Source organism: Panthera onca, chromosome B1 (assembly GCF_046562875.1).
Source record: "Panthera onca isolate mPanOnc1 chromosome B1, mPanOnc1 haplotype 2, whole genome shotgun sequence".
NCBI lineage: Eukaryota > Metazoa > Chordata > Mammalia > Carnivora > Felidae > Panthera > Panthera onca.
In genome coordinates this window covers 197,120,899-197,140,472 of record NC_138342.1, presented here as the reverse complement: position 1 = coordinate 197,140,472, position 19,574 = coordinate 197,120,899, and the positions used below count along the sequence as shown (strand labels likewise).

The window sequence follows — 19,574 nt, the reverse complement described above, 5'->3', positions numbered from 1 at the left end:
AAAGGCATACCATGTACATACTAGGAATACCAGAACAAGAAGAGAAAGGAGCAGAAGCAACAATCGAAGCAATAGTGACTTAGAATTTCCCCAGATTAATGTCAGACGGCAAACTCCATATCCAGGAAGCACAGAAGATACAAAACCTGGTAAGTGCAAAAACAACCAAACAAACAAAAAACTACACCTACAAATAATATATCCTATTCAAACTGCAAAAAAAAAAAAAAAAAAAAGAAAAAAGAAAAAAAAGAAAATCTTGAAAAAAGCCAAAGAAGCAAGGATAAGAAATAAATTGAACTTTTCAGAAACCATGACAGCAAGAAGAGAATGGAATGAAATATTAAGAGTGTTCAAGAAATAAAATACCAGCCTAGAAATCTGTACTGATAACACTGCAGTTCTCTTTCATGAACGAAGGAGAAATAAAGACTCTCAGGCAAAAATTTGGGAATTTGTTGCCATTAGGGAATTTGTTGCAACAAATGTTAAAAGAAGTTCTTTTTTTTTTTTTTTTTTTTAATTTTTTTGAAGTTTCTTTATTTTGAGAGACAGAGCAAGCAGAGGAGGGGCAAAGAGAGAGGGAAAGAGAGAATCCCAGGCAGGCTCCATGCTGTCAGCGCGGAGCCCGATCTGGGGCTTGAACTCACGAACCATGAGATCGTGACCTGAGCCGAAACCAAGAGTCAGATCCTCAACCGACTGAGCCACCCAGGCACCCCAAAAGAAGTTCTTTGGAGAAAATTAGTGATAAAGGTTTAAAGCTCAGATCTGTATAAACAAAGGGAGAATATTGGAGAGTGTATAATTAAAGGTAAAATAAAAACTTTTATCTTTCTTACTCTTAATTGATCTTGTTAACAAATATCAGTGTGTTCAAAATAAAATAGCAACAGTGTATTTGATTATACTTTTATACAAACACACATATATATGCTATGTTGCTTATGTATAAATGAAATGAATCACAATGATCATACAGGGATGGAGAGACGAATTAGGGATATTTTGTTATTAGAAGGTACCCATACTACCTGAGAAGTACTACCTTGGAAGTAGACTTGGATGAGTTGTATATTAGAAACTCTAGGACAGTCACACACAAAAAATGTTTAAAGGAGACACAATTGATACGCTAAGAAAAAAAATGAATCATATAAAGTGTTCAGTTGAAACCACAAAAGGAAGAAACAGTAAAAATATGGAAGATACTGATCCAAGTACATGAAGAATTATTTTGGACATTAATGCTCTAATCCACTAATTGAAAGACAGAGACCCAACTATATGTTATCTATAAGTAACTTGCATTAAATATAAAGACATATATAAAGAGTAAAGGAATGAAGAAAGATACACCATGTTAGCACTAATTAAAAGAAGTGGGTGTGTCTGTGTTAATTTCAGACAGAGCAGAATTCACAGCAGGGATAAAGAGGGACAGTACATAGTCACTCTCCAAGAAGGGGTCACTCCTCCAAGAAGACATAATAATTCTTAATGTGTATGTGCCTAATAACAGTACTGTAATACATGAGGCAAAAAATCGATAGAAATGCAAAGAAAAATCGATGAGTGCACTATTATAGTTGGAGACTTTAATGCTTTGTCAGACTGAACAGATCTAGCAACAGAAAATCATTAAGAATGTAGTTGGACTCTAGCATCTTCAGTAAACTGGATATAATTTCTGTCTATAAGGCACTTCACCCCAAACCAGATTGTACATTCTTCCCAAGCTCCCATGGAGCATTCACCTAGATAGACTGTATTTTGGGCCATAAAACACATCTCAACAGCTTAAAAGTATGGAGATAATATGAGGTCTACTCTCAGACATGAGTGGAATCAGACTAGAAATCGGTAACAGAAACATAACTTGAAAATCCCCAAATGCTTAGACACTAAGCCATGGTCTTTTAAATAACTAAATAACACATAATCAAAGATTTTTTTTAAGTTCATTTATCTTGAGAGAGGGAGTGCAAGCAGGTAAGGGGCAGAAGGAGAGAGAGAATCCCAAGCAGACTGTGTGCTGTCAGCATAGAGCCCGATGTGGGGCTGGAACTCACGAACCTTGAGGTCACGACCTGAGCCGAAACCAAGAGTCAGACATTTAACTGATTGAGCCACCCAGGCACCCCAGAGAAGAATTCGTAAATTAAAAAGTATTTTAGACTGAATGAAATTGAAAATATGACTTAATGTAATTTGTGGGAAACAGCCAAAGCAGTGCCTAGAGGGAAATTTATAGCATTTAATGCATAATTAGAAAAGAAGGAAGATCTAAAATTAATCACCTAAACTTCTACTTTAGAAAACTCGAAAAAGAACAAATTAAATTCAAGTAAGCTGAGGAAAAGAAATAATAAAAATTGGAACAGAAATCAGTGAAATTAAAAGTAGAAAATTAGAGAAAATCAGGAAAAGTAACATCTGCTTCTTTGAAAAGATCAGCAAAATCTGTAGGCCTTTAGCTAGACTAAGAAGAAAAGAGAGGAGGAGGAACATATTACTAATACCAGTAATGAAAGAGTGGACCTCACTGCATAGCCTATGGACATTAAAAGGATGGTAAAGGAATACTACAAAGGATTCTATACCCACAAATTTGATAACCTGGATGAAATGGACCAATTCTTTGAAGACACAATTTGCCAAAACTCACAGAGGAAAACTATGCAATCTGAGTAGGCCTACATTTTAAAGAAATTGAATCAATAATAATGTTTTGCGGTATCATGATTTATAAGAAAATACTTTGGGTCATTCACATGACCTGATTTCCCAAGCGTTGAGAGCCATTAATGTGTCTTGTTATGTTAATTAGGTGACTTTAAAAGCCTGTGGAGGCTGATCGCTGGTGGAGCCAACCAAATGGTTAGAGGCTTGGAACTTTTAGTCCTACTCCCTCGACCTCCAGGAGGGGAGAGGGCCTGGAGGTTGAGTGATTGCCCCTGGGCAATGATTGAATCGGTCTTGCCTCTGTAATGAAGCCTCCATGAAAACTCCAAAGGAAGGGTTTTCCTTCCCAACTTGATGAACATGTGGCCCACTCTGAGACTATGGGACCTCCTTGCCCTTCCCCTCATTCTGTGCCGAGCCATATACATCTCTTCCATCTGGCTCTCCCTGAGTTACATCCTTTTATAATAAACCAGTAGTCTAGTAAGTAACATGTTTCTCTGAGTTCTCTGAGCCATTCTAGCAAATTCAAAGACTTGCACAGATACTTCACTTCAGAAGGTAGATGACATGTAAGTGTATGGAAAGATGACCAGCACAGGGAATTGCAAATTAAAACGACAGTGAATTCCTGCTACATACCTACTAGGCTGGCATGTCCGGACCGCTGACAACATTCAGGCCACTGAGGATGGAGAGCAGTAGCTGCTTTCACTTACTTCTGGCGGGAGTGCACATGGTTGATGGTTTCTTACAAGATGTATGTACTCTCTTTGAAAGATGTTTGTTTATTTTGAGAGGGAGAGGAAGGGGCAGAGAGAGAGAGGGAGAGAGAGAAGCCCAAGCAGGCTTCTGTTGGCACAGAGCATGACACGAGGCTAAAACTCAGGAACTGTGAGATTACTAGCTGAGCCAGAATCAGAAGTCATCCAGGTGCCCCATAAAGTAAACATGCTCTTACCAGGATGTAGCAGTCACCTCCTTTTGCACCCCTTGTTATTTGCCTAAATGAATTGAAAACTTAAGTTTACACAGAAACCTGCACATGGATATGTGCAGCTTTATAGCAGCTTAAAAAAGTTTTTTTAAATGTTTATTTCACAGAGAGAGAGAGAGAGAGAGAGAGAGAAAGCATGAGCAGGGGAGGGGCAGAGAGAGAGGGAGACACAGAATCCGAAGCAGGCTCCAGGCTCTGCGCTGTCAGCCCAGAGCCTGACGCAGGGCTCGAACTCACGAATGGTGAGATCATGACCTGAGTTGAAGTCAGACGCTTAACCGACTGAGCCACCCAGGCACCTCCATAGTAGCTTTATTCGTAACTGTTAAAACTTGAAAGCAACCAAGATGTCTTTCAGGAGGTGATGGATAAATAAGTGGTTCATCCAGAACAGGGAGTATTTTTCATTGCTAAAAAGAGATGAGCTTTCAGGCCATGAAAAGACATGGCAGAAACTTAAATGCCTATTACTAAGTTAAAGAAGCCAATTTGAAAAGATTACATACTGTATGATTACAACAATATGACACTCTGGAAAAGGCAAAACTACAGAGAGATCAGAGATATCCGTGCTTGCCAGGAGTTATTGAGAGAGGGAGAGCTGAATAGGCAGAACATAGAGGAGTTCTAGGACAGTGAATCTCTTCTCTACAATATACTAAAAGGGTGGGTACATGTCCTTCTGCATTTGTCAAACTGCATAGAGTGTATAACAGCAGGAGTGAGCCCTAATGTAAACCGTGGACTTTGGGTGATGACGTTGTCAGTGCAGGTTCATCATTGTAACAAATGCACTGACCTGATGGGGGATAGATGGGTGGGGGACCTTGTACATATTGGGGGTCAGGGAGTGAGTGGGAACGCTCTCTAATTTTCTGTTTTGTTGTGAAACTAAAACTGCTCTAAAAACAGTTTATTAATTTAAAAAAAAGTAAAAAAGAGCAGAAAGTGAAAAATGTTTAAATGATTCCGTTTTACCCGCTAGTTTAAATCTTATGTTTCTTTTCCAGATATAAATTCAAGATTTGCTTAAACATAAATCAGAAACCATTTTTATTTGCACACAAACATTATTAATATTAATCTTGGATCCCAAAGATAAAATACAAAAGCCTACTTAATTCACCCTGTGGTTGAAATAATATATATTTTCAGTGAAAAGTAATGTGGTAACATTACTAGTTAGGTAAAGTATATTTTAAAACATTTGTCCTGACTGTTAGTGCCTGAGGAAATATAGGTGCCAGGGGAGGAGGAACGAAGATTTTTATAGTTAAGCACTCAAAAGACTGAAGGCGCAGTTTGTTTATCATGCCATTTTTCACTTTAGATAATGTTTTACTTTTTTTTTTTTTTTTAAGCCACTAGTTCCACCCTGATAAGGGGATTTGATGGGATGAAGATAGGTTTGAGGAAGAAAGAGGAAATTAAAAGATCTTGTCTAGAAAGTGGGAATATGAAATAGAAAAGATATAAAGAAGAAAGTAACTTTATAAAAATGGAGATAATAGAACTGACTAGAACTTATTAATTGCTGAGCACTAAAATAAAGGAGAATTAAAGGGTTATGGTCAGGACATCATTCCACCTGTACTGAAAAGGAAGCAGGTAGTAAAGAGACAGTGTTTTATTTTTCCGTGATGGTACCAGGCGTCACTGGTTCAGAGTAGCTGGCTTTAACCCACTAGGTGGCAGGATAGAAAGAGAAGAGGCAGGTTGGGGTGGAGGGTTCCTGGGGCTAGACTGAACATGTACCTATAAGAATTGTGTCATAGGTCAGACGTATATGTCTTTCTGTGTTTATCTTTCATATATGTGATAGTTCAGGTGTGGTGTTAAGGCAATAACATTTCGCTGCTGAAATGATGTAAAGCTTTTGAAGAACATAAAATAGTGATGAAATGCTGACTCTGGGATAGACTCGTCAACACGAACCAAATTTATCATATTTCCCAGATACTATTTTTTCAAAAATATTTTAAGATTATAATTGCTAGCTGTATTTTTTCCTTACTTTAATCAGATATGAAATTGACAATAGTGGAAAATTGATATTGGCATGGTATAACTTTGTGGTATTAGTGAAGGTTGTCTTATACTAAGAAACCTCATTTTTAGACCAATATTTTTTACCATATTAGAAAAGACATCTAATAATAGTCTGGGTTCTGTCTTTAAAAAGTTGTTTTGGGCCAATTAATCTATTCTTGAATGCCATTCATTAGGTAACTATATAGTGCAATACTCAGAATAGGTTTTTTGGTTTTGTTGTTGTCTTCGTGTTTTTACTGTATTTGGATTTTCATACCAATTGTAGACTTAAAAGCAGCCTCCCTCTTGGTTTGCTCTTCTCCGGAATCCCAGAGAGTTTACGCGTAGATTCACAGAATCCTTTGGGCTGAGAGGGATGGTAGGGAAAACCTAGGTCACAGGGTTTCTGTTAGAAGAAGCAGAGACCTCAGCTTAGTTGCTTGAGTCCAGCTCATGCCGTCCGCTGGCTTGGAGTCGGGTCTCCGTCCCTGTGTCCCAGCCAGGCTGATTCTGCATCTCCAGGCTGTTGACTCCACCAGCCTCTGTCCTGCCACATCAACAACTTGTAACCGCTAGTTTCCAGCTTCCTTCTGTCCCCTGTTCGCAATGAGCAGTATTGGTAATGCAGCTTGTCTACCTGCCCTGTGTGCCTCAAGTGGCTTTTGTGAAGGTGCTGAGTCACTGTAACAATAGTGATGCTCTGTGGCAGAGGTCACACAATCCCCCCAATAGTGGCTCACGGTGTTTTACGTTTGAATTTGCTGCCTTGAATGTATTGCCAGTGTTTAGAAATCATTAGGTTTTACACAAAAATCTAGATTCTTCCATTTCCCTGGAGAGTTACATAAATCTGGCCACATGGGAGGAGGACCTTTCTCCAGGGGCCCTCAAGCCCTTTAGATATAACATGCACCTGTATTCCACTGTAGTCCCCATGGGTCCTGTAGGGTTCCCATTCCTTGGCCAGGTGCCATTTGTCATTTATCATTTATAATCTCTTGCTTTTCAAACTGAAATGACCTGCCTTGGTGTCTCTAGACATTGGGGGATTTCAACTCTTGTTCTCTGAAAGTATGCACTGAGATGAATCGTTCTCGTAGAAATTTCTTTAAAAAAGATGAAGATTGAGGAAGATAGATGGAAAATAATTAAGTTGGTTGCATAATGGAAATGACTGATATTTCTCCAAATTTGTTTTTCAAGGCAAACATGTCCCAGGTAAGGCAAGTGGGACTCCTAGCTGCTGGATGTCAGCCTTGGAACAAAGATGTTTGCGCTGCCCACGGAGACAGGTTTGCGTACTGTGCTACCCTGGCCATCTATATTTATCAGGTCAGATTCTGTGGATTCTTTCTGATTTCCGAATTGTATTAGGTAAAGTTAATATTTAAGTAGTACGTATTTTTAAATCCCTGTGGTATGAAAAGCTGAGTGCTTTTTGGTTTTACAAGTCAAGCTTTTAGAAAATGCTCATCTCCTAGTTTTAAATTATAAGAATCTTAATTGATTTCACAATCATTCATGCGGCTTCATCAGCAAGAATTTCTTCAAGAATTAAAAGCTCCCCATTTATTTTTTAATTTTTTTAAGGTTTATTTATTTTTGAGAGAAGGACATACAGTGCAAGCTGGGGAGGGCCAGAGAGAGAGGGAGGCACAGAATCCGAAGCAGGCTCCAGGCTCCCAGCTGACAGCACAGAGCCTGACGTGGGGCTTGAATTCACGAACCGTGAGATCATGACCTGAGTCAAAGTCAGATGGTTAATTGACTGAGCCATCCAGGTGCCCCAAGAGCTCCCCATTTATGAATGGCAAGCAAGTAGAATTTAATTCTTTTAAAATATATTCCCATATAAATAATTGGAATTCGTTTATTCATTAGTTTCAGACCTTGCTTAGTAACTTTCATATGATAAAATCTTACCAGGTGAAGAATAGGCATCATCCATTAGAGATCATTATATTAAAAACAGTGCAGATATATTTTGAGATATCCTTGGGATACAAGCCTTTATAACTCCTTTTTTCTGCTAACTAGCTCCATCCAGACATCTCTTATCAGTTCCCAATCTACAGAGCTAGTGGCCTTCTGAGTTTCCCCAGGCAGAGGTGCCTTATGCCTCTTCAGTCCAAGTCAGTCTCCCTCCTCAGACTCGGAGCCCACATTTTGGGGTTAGCACTGCGCCCTTCATCTGAGCCACAGCTGGGAGAGCTAGCTGTCTTTGGCTCCCTCTTCTGCTCACCTCTTTCACTGAAGGTGAGCAGGGGCCATCCTAGTGTTTTGTACCCGTTACTGTCTTCTTTGTACTGTGTCACCTACACTTTTCGAGTAGTCTCTCAATATCCTCTTTGCCTCTACTTTGACTCTCTCTAGTTTATTCTTCATTGTAATTAATCATCTTTAATGCAAATCTGAAATTTTCAATCTTCAGCTCTTCCTTGTTCCCTTTTATGAAATCCTAACTTCATGGTATGACATCGTGTTACCAGCATTCTGTCTCTCTCTTCTCACCCTATGTTCCAGGCATACCATGATAATTGTATTTTCCAAAACATCTCAGACTCTTGTATATCTTGCCTTTGCTTACACTAATTTCTTTCCATTTGCCTGTGTTGCCTGTTTAGAAAGTATTTTCTTGTCTTTCAGATCTCAGTTGAAGTATAAACTCTTCTCCATATTCTGCTTTTTCCTCTTTCTTATTAGCAAAGGATCTTATAAAACAGACTGCCTGTCTCAGTGCTTCCCTTTACCAGAATGAGACTTCCTCACCTTTGAACTCTCAAGTTATGCATACTCTCTGGTATTTTTTAAAAGTATTTTTTATTGTTTATTTTTGAGAGAGAGCATGAGCAGGGGAGGGGCAGAGAGAGAGAGAGAGAGAGAGACAGAGACAGAGAGACACAGAATCCAAGGCAGGCTCCAGGCTCTGAGCTGTCAGCACAGAGCCCGATGCGGGGCTCGAACTCACTAACTGTGAGATCATGACCTGAGCCAAAGTTGGACGCTTAACCGATTGAACCACCCAGGAGCCCCACTCTCTGGTATTTAATAAAGACTCATTAAATGTTTTTCTTGTGATACATTTTTTTGTTATTTTGAAACACCAACACATTTTCAGTTAACAGTGAAAAAAATGATCGCATTATTCTGGAGTAAAAATCCTTTTAACTACTAACAGTGTTGTAGGTTTATTGAAAATTTAATAAACAACAGCATTAATCTATAAACCAATTTCCCACAATATCAATTTTATGTAGTCCATTACTCAAAGTTGTAGAAATACACACCAAACTGCAATTTCCATATAACTCACAATTTTTCGCTTTCCCATACAGAAGACAGCAGAAGCCTGCTGACTGACCCCCCCCCCCCCTTTTCCTCCCATCTGCCTCCTTCACACTTTCCATGTCCTCCCAAGCTTCTCCTTCCCAAAGATCTACAAAATGCCTCCCTTAGTCTTAAGTCCCTATCTTCTTGTCTTATTTCCTTTTAGAGAAGAAGAATGTATTAGACAAGGCAAACTATTCCTCTAAGGAATAAATAAGGTCAGAAAGTGGATGAAGGCAGAACTCAATTTTTTTCATGTTTGCAAGTGTCTTAAGTTTTGTGATGACATTTTATGACTTGAATATTTAGGAAGATTAAGGTAAAATTATTAATATAAAAACCCTATGAAGAAAGTTTATGTATCATTAAAGACTGAAACAAACTAAAAATCACTCTGATTTAGAAGTTAAGACAAACTCAGGTGACAGTTGATTACAGAGTTCAGTGTAAAACCTTGTTGCAAAGTATAATAGAAAATTACATTTATATTAAATGGTGGCATTAACATTCAACTTCCATTAATCAGTATTGTTTTAAATGTCATTATCTAAATCAAAATGCTTTGAAAATTATGCTACATGAATATTTACTAAATCACACCCAGGGTCAAAGTACAGTCAAAATCTGATTGTCTGTTACACTCTCTATAATGATGCTGAGGTTTTATCAGATTTTTCGGAACTATTAAATGATACTTGTAAATGCCATAAGAACTTTTTCTTTAACCATTGGATTATGATGCAATAATATATTGTATTAACTACTCTAAAAATAATTTATGGCCTAGCTCATTGTAATGGTACAGGCTCTTAATTGTAAATAGAATAGGAATGTATTAATAAATTAATCCCTGTAAGTATTCTATATCATGCTTAAGATACTACTTGGATAATTGTGTACTAAATCCAGGAAAGATCATTGATGTGCATTGTAGCTTCTTCATATGTATTTGTATTTATAGACTCCTCCACAAGATTTCTAGCTTGTAGAGCAGTCTTTCTATTAGATACATTAGACACTTTCACAGTATTTACCACAGGTAACATAAATCACTGAATAACATCAAACTTACAAAACTGTTCATTCTTAAATGTACAGGAAATATTCTTAAATATTTAAATAGGACAATTGAAGATTATTATAACTACAATACTAATCAGATGAAAACTCTACTGGTATTTGGTTATCTCTAATAATATTTTCATCCAAAGTTGTTCAGGAATAGCTGAAGTTCAGGTAGTAAGAGATACAGAAATTATAGAAGACAAAACCTTTGGAGATAATTAGGTCATTAGTCAAAATTTTAGATACAGAGGTGTTCGCTGTAGTATTACTTGTGATAGCAAAAGTTAAAAGTTGCTTAAATGATAAACAAAAGCATAATGCCTCCTTTTTTCAATAATATTAACTGAACTTCTTTTGGCCAAGTACTACTAGGCACTAGGAATGCAGCTCTGAACAAACCAGTCACATTCTTCTCATTGAATTCATGTTCTTAGTAAGGACAGGGGACAGGGAGAAATCTGTGAAATATGTCATTTTATGAATAAATAAATGTTTCAGGACAAAATGCGTTCTACAAAAGATGTAAAAATAGGTAATATGCTAGAGTCATTGATACCAAAATCAAAGGCAACAAAACCAAAAGTTAACAAGTGGAACGACACCAAACTAAAATCCTTTTGCAAAGCAAAGGAAACCAACAACATACAAAGGCAGCCCACGGAGTGGGAGAAAATATTTGCAGATCATATATCTGATAAGGGGTTAACATCCAAAACATACAAAGAACTTGTATGACTCCATAGCAAATTAAGCAAGCGATCTGATTAAAAAATGGGCAGAGGATCTGAATAGACATTTTTCCAAAGAGGGATTCCAGATTGCCAACCGACACATGAAAAGAAATCTCAGTATCCCTCACCACCAGGGAAATGCAAATCAAAACCACACTGAGATATGACCTCACACCTGTTAGGATGGCTGTTTTCAAAAAGACAAGAAATAACAAGTGTTGGTGAGGCTGTGGAGAAAAGGGAACCCTCATGCCCTGTTGATGGGAATGTAAATTGGTGCAGCCACTGTGGAAAACTCTATGGGGGTTTCTCAAAAAATTGAAAACTGAACTACCATGTGACCTAGCAATTCTGCTTCTGAGCATTTATGTGAAGGAAATGAAAAGATGTATGCACTCCCATTTTCACGGCAGCATTATTTACAATAGCTGAGACTTGGAAGGCACCAAAGTGTCCATTGATGAATGGATGGATAATAAAGAAAATGTGTGTGTAGTTAGCCATAAAAAGAAGGAAACCCTCTTTGCTACCGTATGGATGAAACTTGAGGGCGTTATGCTCAGTGAAATATGTCAGAGAAAGACAAATACTGTGTGATCTCACTTATACGTGGAGTCTGAAACAAAAAAAAACAAAATGAAACTGAACTCATAGATACAGGGAATCGATTGGTGGTTGCCAGAGGTGGGGGTGCGGTGAGGGAGAAATGGGTGAGGGTGGTCAAAAGGCAAAACTTTAGAAACTAAATAAGGCATGAGGATGCATTGTACAGCATGTTGAATGTAGTTGATGGCACTCTTGTATATTTGAAAGTTGCTCCGAGAGTGGATCTTAACATTTATCATCACACAAAAAGAAATTATAACTATGTGTGGTGATAGTCAGCTAGACTTAAGAGTGATCATTTAGCAGTACATACAAATGTTGAATCACTATGTTGTAGACCTGAAACTAATATTACATGTCAACTATATCTCAACTAAAAAAAGGATACAGCTAGGGGACAGGTTTTGGCATGGGAAGGGGTGTATAAATTTATTTAGATAGTGTGGTCAGAAAATACCTCTGTGAAGAGGCAGTTTTGAACTGAGACCTGAACAGGAAAGAATGAATAACCAGGAGCAGACAGACGGGGAGAGCATTGAAGGCCAAGGGAACAGCAAACAGGCGTTAAAGCAGATGTGATTTTGCTGTAATAGAGAAACAGGAAGGTCAGAGTGAACAAGCAAGAACGTGATACCAAATGAGCCTTGCAAAATAGCCAAGGTTCATGATGTTGTAGGGCATTGAAGGCCATGTTGCAGTCAGGATTTTACTGCAAGTATAAGGTTGAAGAAAGATTGGTGTAATCAGTAATTAATATAATAATGATTTGGAACACTCTCCAGTAGCAGTGTGAAAGGTTCATTATTGTGTTAAAAGGAAAAGCCAGGTACAACCAAATGGCTATATGGTGTAATCCCAAACATATTGAAAAAGGTAACAAAGGAAAAGGCACTGGCTGATGGCTCATTCACAAAGGAAATAGGAAAATTAGGCTATTTCTTTTGTCCACTTCCATATAAGAACACAACGAAATGCCCCATCCAAAAAGCCATAACATAAAATAGGTCCAGTGATAACATTGTTCTGCAGACTTCAGACATCTTAACGTAATAATGAGCAGGTGGTTTGTTTCACCTGATTTTTTTGTTGAAGTATAATTAACATTCAATGTTATATTAGTGGCAGGTGTACAACATATCGATGCAACAGTTTTTCATGTTGCTCACTGATCATGATTGTAAGTGTAGTCAACATCTGTCACCATACAATGTTATTACAGTATCACTGTATTCACTCTTCTGTACTTTTCATCTCCATGAGCTTTTTTGTAACTGGAAGTTTGTACCTCTTAATCCCTTTTATCTATTTCACCCATGACCCCACCCACCTCCGCTCTGGCAGCCACCAGTTTGCTCTCTGTATTTAGGAGCCTGTTTTTCTGTTTGTTGTTTGTTTTGATTTTAGATTCCACATATAAGTGAAATCACATGATACTTGTCTTTCTCTGACTTATTTCACTTAGCATCATACCCTCTGTCTGCAGCCGTGTCATTACAAATGGCAAGATTTCATTCTTCTTTATGACTGGGTAATATTCCACATCTTCTTTATCCATTCATCTGTTTTTTCAAAGTTTGTTTATTTTTTTGAGAGAGAGCGTGTGTGTGTAGGAGAGGGTCGCAGAGAGAGTGGGAGAGAGAGAATCCCAAGCAGGCTCCACACTGTCCGTGCAGATCTCACAAACTGTGAGATCACGACCTGAGCCCAGATCAGGAGTCCCAACGCTTAACTGACTGAACATTCCAGGCGCCCCCTATCCATTCATTCATCTATAGACAGATGCTTGTGTTGCTTCCATATCTTGGCTATTGTAAATAATGCTACAATAAAAATAGGGCCGTTTTCATTTTCTTTGAGTAAATACCCAGTGGTGGAATTACTACATCATGTGGTATTTCTTTTTTTAGTTTTTTGAGGTACTTCCATACTCTTTTCATGGTGGCTGTATCAATTTACATTCCCACCAGCGGTCCTTTTTTTCCACATTCTCAACTCTTGTTATTTCTTGTGTCTTTGATTTTAGCCATTCTGACAGGTATAAGGTGATAACTCATTCTGGTTTTGATTTGCATTTCCCTGATGATGAGTAACGTTCAGCATTTTTTTTTTCCTGTGTCTGTTGGACATCTGTATGTTGGAAGATGTTTATTCAGGTCCACTGCCCATTTTAAATCAGATTATTTGGTTTTTTGGTGTTGAGTTGTAGAAGTTCTTTATATGTTTTGTGTATTAACTCCTTATTGGATATATCATTTGCAAATACCTTCTTCCATTCAGTAGGTTGCCTTTTCATTTTGTGGTGGTTTCCTTCACTCTGCAAAAGCTTGTTTTGGTGTAGTCCCACTAGTTAATTTTTCTAACCTAAATTTTTTCATTCGCATCTAATTGAAAAGTTACAGAAAAAAATATTCTAAACCAAGTGTTTTTCCCTCATAAATACATATAGCTGTAGAAAATATAAAGCTCTGAATTATTATGCATATTTAAGTGTACAGTTATTTTTACCTTTTATAAATTATGTTTAATGTCAGTGCTCTTATTTTTGAAAAACTGATTTTTTTTTCTAGACATCGTAACTTATCAGGAAGATGCAAATTAAAACCACAGTGAGATATTACGTTACACCTGTCAGGATGGCTAAAAAAAACCTCAAGAAACAATAAGCGTTGGTGAGGATATGGAGAAAAAGGAACAGTCGTGCCTTGTTTGTGGGAATGCAAACTGGTGCAGCCACTGTGGAAAACAGTATGGAGGTTCCTCAAAAAGTTAAAAATAGGACTATCCTGTGATCCAGCCAGCAATTGCACTGTTGGGTATTTACCCAAAGATCATAAGAACACTAATTCCAAGGGATACATGCACCCCTTTGTTTATAGTAACATTATTTACATTAGGCAAGATATGGAAGCCGACTGAGTGTCCATCGATTGATGAATGGATAAAGAAGTAGAATATATATATATACACACACAATGGAATGTTACTCAGCCATAAAAAAAAAATGAAATCTTGCCATTTGCAACAACATGGATGGAGCTAGAGAGTATAACGCTAGGTGAAATAACTCAGAGAAAGACAAATGACCTATGATTCCACTCGTATGTGGGATTTAAGAAACAAAACAAGCAAAGGGAAAAAATAAGAGAGAGGGAGACAAATCAAGAAACAATCTTAATTATAGAGAATAAACTAATGGAGGAGAGGAGGGTGAGGGGATTCAGGATGCACTTTCATGATGAGCACCAGGGGGCGTATGGAAGTGTCGAATCACTATATCGTACACCTGAAACTAATATAACTATGTCAGCTAACTGGAATTAAAATAAAAACTTTAAAAAAATGATTTACTTCTGATTGAATACTGTTCACGTTTGAAAGTAGACCAAGGCTTGAAATGTGTTCATATCATGGTAGTAGGTGTACTAATTTTCACGTATGTAGCTTTTTAAAAACAATGTGATTATTAATGAAAAGTGTATAACTTAAAAAGAAGCACTGAAATGTTTTATTTATTTTTTTTAGTTGGATCACCGTTATAATGAATTCAAACTTCACGCAATTATGTCTGAACATAAAAAAACAATCACAGCTCTCTCTTGGTGTCCACATAACCCTGATCTGTTTGCAAGTGGCGGTACCGATAACTTAGTGATCATTTGGAATGTTGCAGAACAAAAAGTCATTGCTAAGCTCGACAATACAAAAGGTATATTTATAACTGGGATTTATTGAGTGAATTATTTTTACTTCAGTAAGAAAAATATTTTATTTAAATTAGCTTAGGTTTTAAAGTATTGTTTTTCAAACTTTCTACTGCTAGTCTATGTAAGAAATACATTTCACATCATGACTCGTGTGTGTACATGTGTATAAAACTGAAGGAAAATCTCATGAAATATTTTTGCTTAGTATACCAGTTAAACCATAGTCAGTACCAAATGATTTCACTAATATTTAAATATGACAAAAATCCCCCCAATAAATATAAAAGTAGTAATTGGTAAGATTTTCTTAACGAGACAGTTATCCTAGCCGGGTCATTATTCTTTCCCAATCTGAAACATACAAACACCGTGTTACCCATGTAGTCACTGCCCTGATGAGCTGGTTTCTTTCCCTTATTTTTAATTGGGTCATGGTGGAAAGTCCTAGTTCACATAAGTAGGTCTTAGTGAATTGAATATTATTACACTCTTTCTGGCTAGCATCTTACCCCATAATAATGATGACGCGAAGTAACCATTTTTCTGTTAGATGTTACAATAATTCAGTCTCTTTTTGAACACTGAAGGACGTTCACTTATTAATTACGGTTTTGAGAACTGCTGGGTATGTTCTTTATATTCAGTTGTTTCTCTAACAATGACCGGTTATCACTTTGAGATAGAAAGCCTGGACATGACAGTTCGATTTCTTTAGAACAGTCTTCAGTGTGTAGCAACAATATTAGAGAATTCATAGGCTGCTATATTTAAATCTTGCTTCCAAGAGTAATAATAATGCCAAAGGTTATGCTCAGCGTATTTAGTATGTGGCTTTTTCCTTGTCTTTTCAAATTTAGGTCATTAGGAATGCTGAAAATAAATACCAGTAAAATAAACGAGTTTTGTTATATAACTTTCATCTTAAGAAAATACTTGCCAAACAGGGTTAATTTTTCAACTAGAAAAATGCAAATCTCATTCCCAAGTTCACATAACCTGCTTATTATTTTCACTTGAGCTTCGGTACTAGATAGTGTGTACTTTGCTCCAATATCTGAGCAGTTTTTTTTTTTTTTAAGTCAGCTATTCAGTGAGCTTCCATTATTGTAACAGTTTACCATAAGGTTTTCAATACATCAATGAGGAAAAACCAAAATACTTTTGGTACAGGCTTTGTGATGTATAAACAGCGATTGATAGCCTCCAAATAAGATTTTTTTATGTTTTTCTGGTTATACCTGTTCATACCTGTTTGTCTCCCCATCATACCTCCTACGGTTTTTTCCAGTATTGTTTATATTGATCAGTAGTGCGTTTTCTCAATACTTTAAATTCAGCTTTAGATGAGATTAATTTTAAATAACACAATAAATACTCCTAAAATGCTATACGATGTCATTGTTCTTCTGAGGTTGTCGCACAAAATCTATACCAGGCGATACCTGCATGATAACATTTCTAAATGTTATGCACAGGTACATATGAGTTGATGTATTATCACCTAGTTTATCTGCCGATTTGTCATGAAACACCATATGCATCACCTCCATTCACAATGGAAGAGTTTTTTATTCATTACTGTGTGCACCAGGCTTCTTTTGCCAGTGAGCATACAATTAAATAAGACTTTTTCATTAACATTGTACAGTTATTAAATGGTCGTGGTAAGAGTTTTGATCACTTCTACATATTTTTCCTTTCCTTACACATTTTCCTTCTTTTGAAAATTTTCAGAGCCTTAACAATAAATTCCTCTTGCTATTTCTAAATATCTTCTTAATTTGAAGGTTGGAAGTTTGTGATTTATTTACAAAAAAATATTATGAATATTTTTGGTCATTCTCATTGTAAATATTTCAGTTTGAAATGCATTAGACTCTGTTTCTTCTTTTCAGAATTCAGCTTACGCAAAGTAGAAGTTTCCATTAAATCAACTTAAAAAAAAATTCTATTAGAACTTGCACGTACAGCAGTTGAACTTGATGTTGCCTCTGTATTTTCATTTCATCATTCTGTATTCCACAATAATGAAAAAATACACTTAAAAGGAAACAAGTATTAGTTTGTTTAAATGTAAAATGTTAAAATTATCATCAACTTGGAAAAAATCATACTTGGTAATATCCATCCAGGAAAAAAAAAACAACCCAAAACACGTTAACAGTGGGTAATAGTACTACCTGCCCATCTCAGAGTATTTGGGAGAGAATTAAATGAGTTGATATTCTGTAGAGCTCTTCGAAGTGCTTACACATACTAAGCCACTACAGAAGTGTTTTCCGTCTTAACTGTGTGACACTGTTTCTGGTCCCTTCTCTTCCTCGCTGCATTTCCTGAAACCCAATTCAGAGACCCAGCTTTCTGGCTTTCTCCACATGTGCTGTGGTGGTTTGACCCATTCTCTTACTCCTTACTGGGAAGTTCTCCTTCTGTTAATGGATGCTAAACCACATCAGCTTTTTAGTGGCCTTATTCATGTGCTCTTTCATTCCTTCTATAAACATTTATGGAGTTCCCATTTGATGGCAGGCATTAGGCGTCCAGTTGCTGCCCGTGGGGTGGTAAGGACTGTGACACAAACTGAGTTTACTGTCCGTGAACAGCTTCCGACTGTGTCTTTATTCATACCATTTCCTTTTCCTCGGAAATACCACTCATCCCACATATTAAACTCTGCTGCTGTCTCTCAAGGTATAATTCAGATCCAGTTTCTTTTCAGGACAGTAGCCCAGTGGTTTACACACCTTTCTACACATCAAAATCATTTGGAGAACCTTGTTACAGATAGATTCCTGGGCCCTAATTCCAAATGATCTGATACGCATATTCAGTTTGCTGATTCTGACACAGTTGCTTAAAGTATCTGTGTTGGCACGTTTATAATTTCTGTCTTGAGTTAGAAATTTACCATAACACTTTATATATGATTTATTTGATCACTGTAATGGTGAAGAGAATACAATTAACTTTAGTATGTCTTTTATAGTTTAAAAGGGACTTTTACATACATTATTATATATCCTTTCTTAACATGCATGTGGAATAGGTGTTCAGCTGTTTTTACTTATATCCATTTTGTAGATGAGAAGGCAGAGGTTTAAGAGGTAGTTATTTGTTTAGTTCATCTGAAGCAGTGCTAAGATGTGAATCTAAGCCCTGATAAAACATAGACTGTGGCATTAATTTTAAATTTTATTTATTTGTTTTTTATTTTAGAGAGAGCGCAAGCATGGGAGAGGGACAGAGGGAGAGAGTGTGAGAATCTTAAGTAAGCTCCATGTTTAGCGTGGAGCCCCATGCAGGGCTCAGTCCCATGATCCTGTGATCATGACCTGAGCTAAAATCAGGAGTTGGACGCTCAACTCATTGAGCCACCCAGGCAGTCCTATAGCATTAATTTTATTGTTTTTAAACTCTTATAGCAGCATTCAACTTTTCATACAATGGATCCTTATCTTCCCAGGACTTTATATTTTTATCTTGTGTTTAAGGTCCTGTAAAGCAGGAATCGTATCCCATACGTTTATACCTAGAATGCCTATAGCAAGTCTTCTATACGAAAACTCAATAGGAATTTAATGCTTGATTACATAGTTTCTGAAAGAAAAAAAAAACTCTATAAAATGCCTGAATATATGAAGCGTATTATCATATTAGTAGTTTTAACCCTAACTAGGTATTTTTCCATTTTGGAAGCACCCTACACAGGTGGCCTATAGTCTTTGGGGTTACTTTATAAGTCCAATTCCCAACTTAGAAGGTAACATTATTTTAATAACAAGACTATTGTTATATTTTAAGTTGTTTCAGCAGTGTGCAACGTAAATAGTATTTCATGGTCTGGTCTTCCTCCACATGTGTCTATTATGTGTCTATATTTTGTTTATTCTAGGGGTGCCTGCCTCTCTTAGCTGGTGCTGGAATGCAGGTGATACAGTGGCATTTGTTTCCCACAGAGGCCCGCTGTTCATTTGGACCATCTCAGGACCAGAGAGTGGGGTGACTGTTCACAGGGAAGCTCACAGCTTCTTGTCTGATATCTGTATATTCAGATGGCATAGCCAAAAAAGGGGGAAAGTTGTATTTGGTCATATTGATGGAAGTCTATCAATTTTTCAACCAGGTAAGAATTTAATTAGTCAAGATCTCTTGAAGTTTATTTTTCTTAACTTACAATTTCTTTTCTCCACGACATACAGCCAAAGTCAACAATATTTTAATTGTAAAATAATAGTTGTGCAAATATAATCCAGCACCATGAAGTGTTGTTGTAATAGATATAACTCCTCTGTGCAGTTTGGACTTGGCATTAGCCTAAATCTTGTCACTTGCCCCATAATTTTATTGTTCTAAGTCTGTTGTTCATTTTTGCACATTTACCTAGAAAGTGGCCTGAATGAATAAGGACACACAGAAGAACTATATGAT

The 19,574-nt window shown here is 36.9% G+C and overlaps 1 protein-coding gene across 7 annotated transcripts in view; it reads left to right on the top strand.

Annotated features, from left to right (window-relative positions):
• The window catches only part of WDR17 (WD repeat domain 17), a 106,889-nt gene that overhangs the window by 31,411 nt on the left and 55,904 nt on the right, over positions 1 to 19,574 (top strand). For all 7 annotated transcript variants that reach the window (XM_078445245.2, XM_078445244.2, XM_078445243.2 and 4 more), the window contains 3 exons: positions 6,917 to 7,045; positions 14,965 to 15,148; positions 19,039 to 19,269. In XM_078445245.2, coding sequence (XP_078301371.1) covers positions 6,923 to 7,045; positions 14,965 to 15,148; positions 19,039 to 19,269 — 538 coding nt within the window. In that variant the 5' untranslated portion in view covers positions 6,917 to 6,922. The remainder of the gene's footprint in view (positions 1 to 6,916; positions 7,046 to 14,964; positions 15,149 to 19,038; positions 19,270 to 19,574) is intronic.